This window comes from Myxocyprinus asiaticus, chromosome 50 (genome assembly GCF_019703515.2).
Source record: "Myxocyprinus asiaticus isolate MX2 ecotype Aquarium Trade chromosome 50, UBuf_Myxa_2, whole genome shotgun sequence".
Classification (NCBI taxonomy): Eukaryota; Metazoa; Chordata; class Actinopteri; order Cypriniformes; family Catostomidae; genus Myxocyprinus; species Myxocyprinus asiaticus.
In genome coordinates this window covers 17,505,128-17,515,618 of record NC_059393.1, presented here as the reverse complement: position 1 = coordinate 17,515,618, position 10,491 = coordinate 17,505,128, and the positions used below count along the sequence as shown (strand labels likewise).

The following is a 10,491-nucleotide window of genomic DNA, read 5'->3' as shown; positions in this document are numbered from 1 at the left end:
TCTGTTTGCAGTTTATAAAGAGTAAAGGATCTAACGATTTTAAAAGTACTCTGAATTAATATATGTAAGTTTATTTTAATAGCACATTTCATAAATCTAAGGGTTTTAGTGCCAAGGGAATAAATGTAGGCTTTGATCTGTGATTAAGGCAATATCATACCAAACATACTTTCACACAGACTGATCTCGCAGTGAAATCGGAAACAGTAGGCTGACTTTTCTTTTGCTAAAATCGGTCTTTTGCTTGAAATTGAAAACACTGCCCCCAATGACCAAAGCAGTAAGTGTTGTTGGGTGTATGGGCAAGTATGAGTTCCACTTTCCAGGTGAAATGTCCACAGAGGGGCGCCAAAAACGAGTTGTGAAGCAAGTTGTTTTCAGCTTTACAAGATGTAATACAGTCAATTGGAATTTTTAGTTTAGTTTAGTTTATTGTCCAGCCATGGTTGAAAATGTATCTTTGGTCTTGACAAAACAAAATTACATTTACCACACACCAATGTGAATACATTCCAGGTATAGTACAGTACAACAGGGCTTAAGGCACCCCTTAAGGACATTTTTAGCTTTTATTCTGGTCACAAAATGTGTCAAGTCAAATTTATTTATTTATTTTCACTGAATATTGATGGAGTAACATAATTTGTATGAAAAGAAATAATAACAGAAGGTTGTTTCGAATAAAATTCAGTAAAAAAAAAAAAAAAAAGGTGGTGAGGTTGGTGTAAAAGGCAATCATGTAGATACCAGGCCAATAGTTATAGGGCACAATTCATCAACTAATGCAAAAAATAAAAATAAAAATAAAATTTGAGACAGCAAGATGCTTTTTTGAGTAACAAATTAGGATGATTCTTACTCAAAATAACTACTTAAAAAAAAAGACAACCATTTCCTGTTAATTTCAAAAGCATTTGGCATTTTATTACATCTCAAGTATTGTATAAACAAACTAATCTCTGCTACGGGGGGCTTTTAACCCCAAACACTATACTTCACTTACTGGACAGTAATTGGTGGGGGGATGCAACCTCTGAATCACGCTTGTCACTGATGGCTGAAAATGTACCTTTTGTCTCGGCAAAACACAATGACATTTACCACACACCAATGCAAATACATTCCAGGTATAGTACATACAATACAAAAAGCATTAAGGATAAAAAATAAAACTGTAGGATGCATGTTTTATAAACTGAACCAACAGTGGAGGGGGTTTGGGATGCAACCTCTGAATCACACAATTACTGATTATGAGGCCATGATTATTAATTGTCTTTCATCAATAAAAAAACTCTTTCCTCTGTGAAAGGTTCCATAGGATTCCATTGTTTCTATTCAAAACCTTCCTCATGGTGAAAATTCGTTTTTGGTGTGAAAAAGCATTTACATTTAAGTTTTCACTCTCTTTTGAAGTGTTTTTAAGTGAATTATTAGGCTGTATGTTCTATGTGCATTTTAGATTATGTGGTCTTGTATTTCCCTTATTATTAATATATAAAAAAATATTTTAATATTAATAAAATAAAAAAAAACCTTCAGATATGTGTTGTTAAATGATTTTTCCGTTTTCAAAAAGGATAGCAAAATAGCATTTCACAGTAAACAACCATAAAAATTGACTAAATATTTCATAAATACAGTTATATAAGAATTTAGCCTAATAATTAAAAGACAAAAATACTGAATTTAAAAACTACTACAACTGCTGCCACTTTCACAAAATATAATTGTCCAAAGCCTCATTGTTAATCAGGTTAATACTGCTCCTCTATTCTTAAAACCATGTCTGGTGCAGTAAGGTATGCGATAGGGGACAGCTGTTCTTATGCCAACTTTCACATGTGACCACACTATTCTGTGTTGTCACTGGTTAAATTTAGAATCTGGCCAGAGTTTCGGTTCTAGAGAGAAAACCAATGACAAACACTGTCCGAATAATTATTTCAAAGCATAATCCTTCAACACATCATACTTACTGGAACTGTCAGAGGGATTACACCATTGGTCCAGTTTGGTGAAAAAACGTATGCAACACAAATGGGTTCTAACCTGGTAAAAACATGTTAGGGGCTGGAAGGACAATTTGACCCAATGAGAGTGGTAAGCACAAGCTAATTCATACCATTCTTTTACCTTCTCAAAGTTGTATTAACGTTTATTCACAGACTATAATATTAAGATTTGTGTATAACAGTCGAACAACAAAGATTTGTTGACATTAATAGTGTTACTGTGCACGCATGATTTTGAGTGTATTATAATTAGTTTGCTGCCCTAGCACACTGTGTGAGAGAGGAGATTTGGGGTCTGTTTGTCATCATGATGGGGGTGGCTGTCTGCTGTGGGACGGTGAACTCTATCAAGGCACTGTGGGAAACCAGAATAAAGAAAAGCAAGGATGAACTGAAGAAAGAGAGAGAGCAGAGGGACAGGGGAGCGGTGGGTAGGTATGTGCTTTGCTGTCCTGTATCCCATGGGTAGATAATGCCTTTATTAAAGCACATGTTCTCAGGGGAAAAACAATGCTAAATTCACATAATAAAATACAACTTATCATAAAATTGTGCATTGTTACAATATCAAAATAAATAGGATTCTCATTTCATTTGTTGTTGATGATGAAGGCAGTGCATCAAATCAAACTCCAGACAATACAACCCAGACTAGATTCGTATAAATCAAGGGTTTGATATTCTGTGTGAGTTTCCACTTGATGTCCAAAGTGAAATCTTGGTCCTGAACAACACGGTCTCATGACAAGTTGTAAAATTAGATGTATGTCTCAAAATAACATTTTGTATGAGTTTGCTCGTACAAAAACGTACGACTTTTAGTCCCATAGAGAAAAATGAACAAACCAACAAACAATTTTATTTCGATTTTTGTTATTACAAAACCATTTTTTTTTTTTTACATTTCACCCATAACCCCAACCTAACCATTAAACCGAAACTCTTACCCAAACTCTAAACCTAACCATGAACTTTTTCGTACCACAGAAAAAAAATCACATAAGGCTTTGGAGCAAGACAAGTGAAGCATATTACAGCTTTATTGACATAGATATCAGTCATTTGTATTACATAAATAAATATGGAATGAGTAACCAGATTAGTTTACTGACCTTTCCTTTCTTAAAGAGTTGGATTGGAGGTTAGTAAAAATTAGATGCCAGAATTGTATCGATTTGATATTCTGTTTGTTAATTAGTTGGTATATATGGAGATAAAAATCATACATTTTCACATGAGCCAAGTCATACGATATGTTACGATTTCGCTATACCGTACAAATTAGAGTTGTTGTGGAACTATAGGCGCTTTTCCACCATTGGGCCAAATAGTTCTCCATGCAAAACTGTACCATTACAATCCAGGCCAGCTGGCATGGTTACGGTTTCTTTTTGCACTGTGGTGCATTGAAATCAGGAGAATGTATGTAACAAATCCGTCTGTTCTCAACTGTGTGAGAGGTAAACGTTGGAGCAAGTGCACTATGGAGGGTGATCGCATGTTCCAGTTTTTAGGACTGCTTTTTTCCCTGGTTTTACTCTGCTAATACACAGGAAAGACATGGCCCATGTCGCAAAAAGGAAAACAAAGAGAAAAAGGTGAGAGGTTTACCATAATTTGCTGAGGGCTTGTGTATGCCACTGGACACGAACATGCAGAAAGGTAAAAATTCCCAAACTAGCTAAAAAAGTATTATATAGGTATTTTATAAAAATACTATATGACAATATACTGATACTTTTTGTGTTTTAATGAGCTGGTAATCCCTGATGAAAAAGGCATGAAGAAAAATAAATGTAGGTTACAATACTAGTTAAACCATCATCATAAAATCATGAAGACACACTACCCTTTTAGTTGTTTTTAGCTTGCAAAGTGTATGTTTAAATATTTAAATATTAGCGAACTTTGCAAGCTAGAAACAACTAAAAGCGTTACAAGTTACCCTGGCATTGGCAAATTGACAATCGAGAGTTGCCACGTACTAAAGACATTCCACCAGCACAGTTGAGAATGGGTACGGTTAGCTAACTGTGTCGAGAACAGTTTGTAATTGTGCCATGCCGAACCATGCTCAAGAGGAAATGCTACTTTAACAGTTTCGTGCTCAGAATCATTTGGCCCGATAGCAGCTTATGATTGTCCTGAGGCAAAACCAGTTGAGAATTTGAGAACCACCGTTTTAAAGCACTTAACTGATTGTGTTGTCGTCTTTAAAGAAATCCCTGTTGACAGATCTATTTAGCATGTAAAAAGAAGTTTTTATTAATTCAATATCTTTGATGTAGGCTGACAGGTGCCTGGGAGGATCGTATCACTTTGGCCAAGTTAAAGGAAAAAGTGGTGATCGAGGAAGGACGTGTCATCTTTCGGATTGAAAAGGAGGAGTGGAAGGTACATAGCTGTGTGATTTGTACTTTGTGAGTTTAACAAATTTACATTGAAGTTACTGATTGACCGATTTGGGTGTTTCAGTAATTGATGCTGATATCTAGAGGAGGGTGCATTGTGGGCATTATCATACAGACACAGGCCCTGTACCAAATGCTCTTGATGTGGACTTGATGTCTCATGACTTTCATTTATGTGCATCCCTTGACGTGCATAAGATCGTCGAGCGTCCCATTTGTCATTTTAGGTTTCAAAAGGGTGTTCACAAGTGCCCCCTTTGTAGCCACTATGCACCCAATATAAGCCCTTTTGCAGAGTGTAGAACCGCAAGGACTTGGGACCGGTCTAGATTCTGGAACTTACACATGAAAGAGTTAACACTTCTGGTCAATGGCAATTATCCATTATCACTATTGTACTTTTTTTTTTTTTTTTTTATTGAGCGTTTGGTGCTCATTGTTGCCATCTTGTCTCTTGCTGCAGACTCTTCCTGCAGCTCTAGTCCAGCTCACCCACATCCAAGAATGGCAATTACACCGAACAGGACTTCAGAAAATTGGACGATTCATCTCAAGCTTTGAGAATCTCATAGTCTTGGACTTGTCTCGTAACTCAGTCACAGAGATTCCCAAAGAGATTGGTCAGTAAAAAATGGGAGGCATCTACACAAATCTTTCAGCTTGACCTTTTTAAAATAAGCTTCATGTCATAGTAACTTTCAGACATTCTCTTATAACTAACAGGTAAACTAACACGGTTACGGGAGCTGTTGTTGAGCTACAACAGAGTGAGTTTTGTACCAGAAGATATCGGCCACTGTGAAAATCTAGAAAAACTGGAATTGGCAATGAATCAAGATTTAGATGAGCTGCCAGTCCAGGTATCATTAAACATCTATATATATATTTAATACACTCCAAATATTTTGAAAATCAACTAATTTATTTCCTTAGCTCAGCAATCTAAAGAAGTTGTATCACCTGGACCTCTCCATGAACCAATTCACCACCATTCCAGACTGTGTGGTTAACCTTCCTTCTCTGGAGTGGCTAGACATGGGAAGCAACAGGTTGGAGAGTTTGCCAGATGATATTCACAGGTACAGTACTAAACTTTGATCAACTACAGGTCACACTATTTTAACACATTGGCCAATGCACCATTAATAAAAAAATAAAAAAACCCAGATTTGGTCATGGATCTAACACCTGTTTCGCTCCATGTTTTGATCTAGAATGGAGAAACTTCACACACTGTGGCTCCCAAGAAATGAACTAGAATACCTGCCAGACAATATCAGCCGCATGCAAAGCCTGGATACTCTAGTTCTGAGCAAAAATAAACTACGAGACATTCCTCCACTTATGGAGGGCATGAGTAACCTCAGGTAAGTAGTTCCAACTATGATTTGAAATGCAAAACATATGTCTCAGGTGCAACCAACAAGAAGCTTTGCAAAAGTAAAATAATGATTCTATAGGAGTGACTTCAGCACAGTTTTGTCATCGGCACAGTATGCGTGGACAATTCGCGTGCAGCCTTGTTTTTATAGTCACATGCGACAGTCTGCATCTTCGCATGCCTTCTGTGAATGCGCCTAGTGCTGACTTAAAGAGTATCACAAAGTAGTCCTAATGTGCATGCGTTGAACATGACCATATGGGCTTGCGGTTAAAGGAGTATACCTTGAAAGTTTGAAAGCTTGACTACACGAGATTGGAGTGCCACGCAGAAAAATCAAGTATACCCTTGCCTTAAGGCCCGAAATATAATCCACGCAAGTATGTGAACTAGCAAACAGTTCTAGCCACGCAGGATTGATTTCACATGTCTTTCCATTATAGAATGTATCTGAATGCAATTCACAATGCAACACTAGTGTGTGTTGCATTGTAAGTGTTCCCACAAGGGGCATCATAAAGGGGAAAAAGTAAGTACAATGTGACTACATGAGTGTAGTGCGTTGGCCAAGCATTCACATCTGCATTTGCATACTTGCTTAGTGTATGTCTCTGGCCTAAAGGGCCGTTTACACAGCACAAATTTGGTCCATGTCAGCAGATGCTTCTTGTGAATAGCAAACTCAAAATGTCTGAGTGCTTTTTACAAGTCAATGTAGCTCTAACTCACACCTCTAATCACGTTAAATTAACTGGATGCCAGGTTTGCCAACTCCTGACTCTAATTAGCTTTTCTTGATGTCATTAGCCTAGGGGTTCACATACTTTTTTCAACCTACACTGTGAATGTTTGAATGATGTATTCAGTATGTACAAGAACAACGCAGTACTTTGTGTATTTAGTAAAAACTTTAATTGTACTTGTTCATTATTGTAACTTAGATGAAGATCAAACCAGATTGTAAGACAAATTCAGACATAAATGCAAGTAATTCCAAAGGGTTAACATACTTTTTCTTGCCACTGTACATGCGCTACACGGTCGCCTTTTACCGCTGCACCTCAATATTTTTTCAGTGTCTTGCACAGAAGTGCCATATTTTTTAGACACCAGGTCAAGGCTTGGGCATACTCCGTTTTGTCCGTGCCATTACGTTTCGTGCACGGTCGAGCTTTAAGCCTTTCAAAATATACTCTTTTGATGCATTTGATGCAACTACTGCTTTGTGATACTCTTTAGTCGTCAACAACAGGCGCATGCACCAACAAAGCACAAAGATGAAGACTATTTGCGTGTCTAGAAAAACTGGTCTGCAAGTGGACAGTCTGACGTCCTGTGCTGATGACGAAATTTGCATAACGCAAACTGTGCACAAGATGTCGCGACACATGGAAAACCAAACTATACTTTGGCCTTTAGGTTAAAAAGAATGTCAACTTTTAAAAGCGCATCACGAGACACTTGTGTTCTTTTATATGCATTGAGCTGCATCTAGGCTTTTTTTTGCTACGATTAGAAAGATTCGACAGTTTTTACAATATTACGATTATTGATGGGATTACGATTACTAAGCTTAAAATGCTCTTTTGGCAGGTTTGTGAATTTCCGAGACAATCCTTTGACATACGACGTCACACTGCCCGATTTAAAAGAGGATGTGGCCGAGGAAGATAACGACAGGGAGATGTACGGTCGCGAGTTCATGCACTACTACATCCAAGAGTCCCGAAAAAGAGGTTATGCTGTACTCAATATGTACTGTGTACATAACTGGTAGAACTTTAATGTAAAAAATTGAATAAATAAAACAGAACTAGAACTGAAGTAATCAGACCATGTTACTGACCAACTTTTGCATTAAATATGTATTTCAGGATCCCAAACTTTCATGTCAGTACTAAATGTGATGTTGGATGCTGTGCCAGAGATAGCATCGTCTTTGTGACTTGCTTGCTGGCTACTTTCTGCTCGTCTGCCTTCAAAGGGCTTGGCCTGATCTTCTGGTTCATCAAGCCAAGTGTTGTCCCACAAGCCCTGTGAAGAGTCCTCTGTGCTTCTCTTGTCTTTTAAATGAACTTAGAAAATGTTTTGTTCTCTGTGCAGTTGGTTGGATTTGACTTTCCTGCTTTGTGCTTCTGCTTGTTTGTCATAACTTATGTTTGTGGATGGGTTAAAATAAAATAAAAATCCATAAACATTGATCAAATAAAAAGAATCATACATGTTCTGCACAGCACTGCTGGCTATTATGTGCTTTGCCTTGTCTATGCAACCTACTGTTTGTTTTAAGAAGGCAATTCAAATACATCTCTGTTCCGACTGGTTGTGGGAATGACAGTTAGTAGCACGTTCTCCAATGACACGTCTCTGCTTGTGTAATACTTCAGGCTGGATTCAAAGCCTCTTTGCTGGAGGTAAAAAAAACTCTCCCCATGTCAATTATAAGTTTACATAGGCGTCCGATTTGTTCCCAGTCTTCAACTGACATAACACTGCAAGGATGTGAAGAGAAAACAGTTACGAATAAGATAAGCAAAACAATGAGATCAATGCAATATTCATTGGTTGATCTTCAAAACCCTCACCTGTTACCATTTACCATTTACCAAAAAGCTTCCCCACTCTTTTTATGTTCTTCTTCATCCCCTTGTTGTTTTATGGTCACTTGTTTGCTCTGATATCGTAGAACTCAATTTTCTCATGCCGCATGTGGCCCAGCTTAACATGCATTGAAAAGCAGCAAACTCTTCTGGTCCATGACCTCACTGCCTGAAGAACTCTTTCCCCATGTAGTATCTCCAATCACAGCGGTGGTGACAGCACAAAGCGATGGTCAATCCTGACACTACGAGCGCTCTACCTTCGGTTGGTGGAATGGGCTCCATTTCATCCCCTGCTCCCTCCTTTGGCTAAAGTTTAATGCGTTTGCTTGTAGGCTGATCTTTTTTGTCTATGAAGATGTGTTCAAATAAACACTGAAGAGCCAAATCTATTGAAAGTGTGCGAAAGAGCATTTGAGGCACAGAGAGAGGAATGACGCTACATGTATATTTCATTACAGCAGCATTGTGAAAAATTTTGAAATTAAGAATTTACTGTTTTGCAAGACAGCAAAGTCTCACAACAGAGGACTTTCTGTAGGCCAACACAACAACAAAATGGGCAGGAAAAGAGAACTCAAAATGTTCTGTTTAAAATCTCCCCAGGAACATGACACTTAAGTTTAAGCAAACAGCTGTAAATAAATTCACTACATAAGAAAATGTGTAAGCTTTATTGTTTGACCAACTAGCCTAGTGTTTATGGGTGTTTGCATGTTTCCCGCTTAAGGTTTTTCCTTTTTCAAAAACCATCTTGCAGTATCGTTTGTGTCTCACAACATTAAAAACACATCTTCCAGGTGGAGCCGCTGACATGCCGTCTGCTGTGGACTCCGCCATACTGATGACGACACGACTTTGTGACGTCGGCGAGAAATTTCAAAATAAGAGACATGTGAACTATCGTCCTGAAATGATTGAAATACTTAACACGTATTATTAATGTAGTAATTGAATAAATATAGTAATTTATTATTAATTTGATTTATTTATTATTATTAGTATTATTAGAAACATAGGTGATAATAATAATAATAAGAATTATTATAATTGTTATATTTATTTTATTTATATTTATACTTTAATGTATTTATTATTATTATTATTATTATTATTATAAACATAAATACTACTACTACTAATAATAATAATAATAACAATAATAATAAAAATAGTCATATTATTACTTTAATGTATGTATACTTATTATTTTATTGCTGATGTTTTTGTTGTTGTTATAATTATTATTATTATATTATTTTAGAACTCATTGGAAATAACTGGTAATTGATACATAGATCTTCTTTGTAGTATTTTGTATTCTTTCACAGTACAAAATAAGTGCTGTGGCTGCACCATGGCACAGTGATGCTATCCGACGGTAAACACACTATGTTACGGATACATACCACGATCCTGAATTATTATCATTTTCATTTAAAAAGGTATAAATAAATAAATAAATATTTTGCCATATTACATTTCCAAAAACCATGGTACTACCATGGTCTTTTTTGGTAGCCTACTTTTTTGTTTGAGTAACTGATCGACCTTGGAATAATCTGAGATGTGAATTCAGTGTGAAACCAATGTCTTCCTGATTTATATAATAATAATAATAATAGTAATAATAATAATAATAATAATAATAATAATAATAATAATAATAATAAACAAAATAAAAAAAGTTTTAGAAATATAGCACAAATGTTTTTTTTTATTTTATTTATTTATTTTTTTTATCATTACAAGTGGTACAACTTCTCCAGGCATCGCCCCTAAAAGTATACTCTTTTTAATTAACCTTATTTTTATTTATTTTTTATCAGGTGGAAAGTATTCCTTAACAACCAGTTAATTTTTGGCTCTAAAATATCCTTTACTTACATGTATTTATTTATTTATTTATTTCGTCTTTATCCTTGTACTACTTGTTTTCATAATAATAAAATTAATAACTATACTAATATATTATTATTATTATTATTATTATTATTATTGTTGTTGTTGTTGTTGTTGTTGTTATTTTTATTATAGTTATTATTATCAGATGGCTCTTATCGTGGCTGTTTAATGTTGTTTTC

General features: G+C 35.9%; 1 protein-coding gene and 1 long non-coding RNA gene across 2 annotated transcripts; one reads left to right on the top strand and one right to left on the bottom strand.

The window, feature by feature from the left end:
• Positions 1 to 1,903: 1,903 nt before the first annotated feature.
• On the top strand, positions 1,904 to 7,830 carry lrrc39 (leucine rich repeat containing 39). The gene is made up of 9 exons (XM_051694973.1): positions 1,904 to 2,103; positions 2,282 to 2,450; positions 4,304 to 4,409; positions 4,890 to 5,046; positions 5,150 to 5,286; positions 5,360 to 5,505; positions 5,641 to 5,793; positions 7,401 to 7,543; positions 7,682 to 7,830. Exons 2-9 carry the CDS (start codon positions 2,323 to 2,325, stop codon positions 7,750 to 7,752), a joined length of 1,041 nt encoding a protein of 346 aa, XP_051550933.1. The 5' UTR covers positions 1,904 to 2,103; positions 2,282 to 2,322; the 3' UTR covers positions 7,753 to 7,830.
• On the bottom strand, positions 7,564 to 9,236 carry LOC127439005 (uncharacterized). Its single transcript, XR_007896839.1, has 2 exons — positions 8,393 to 9,236; positions 7,564 to 8,299 (listed from the first exon to the last, which is right to left on the bottom strand). It is a non-coding gene; the product is annotated as an uncharacterized LOC127439005 (long non-coding RNA).
• Positions 9,237 to 10,491: the final 1,255 nt, after the last annotated feature.

Excerpts from the sequence above, each read along its gene's own strand:
- lrrc39 (XM_051694973.1), top strand. The coding sequence starts at position 2,323 with ATGATGGGGGTGGCTGTCTGCTGTGGGACGGTGAACTCTATCAAGGCA. Across the intron at positions 4,410-4,889 it reads TTGAAAAGGAGGAGTGGAAG|ACTCTTCCTGCAGCTCTAGT; the intron begins GTACATAGCTGT and ends CTCTTGCTGCAG. Across the intron at positions 5,506-5,640 it reads TTGCCAGATGATATTCACAG|AATGGAGAAACTTCACACAC; the intron begins GTACAGTACTAA and ends GTTTTGATCTAG.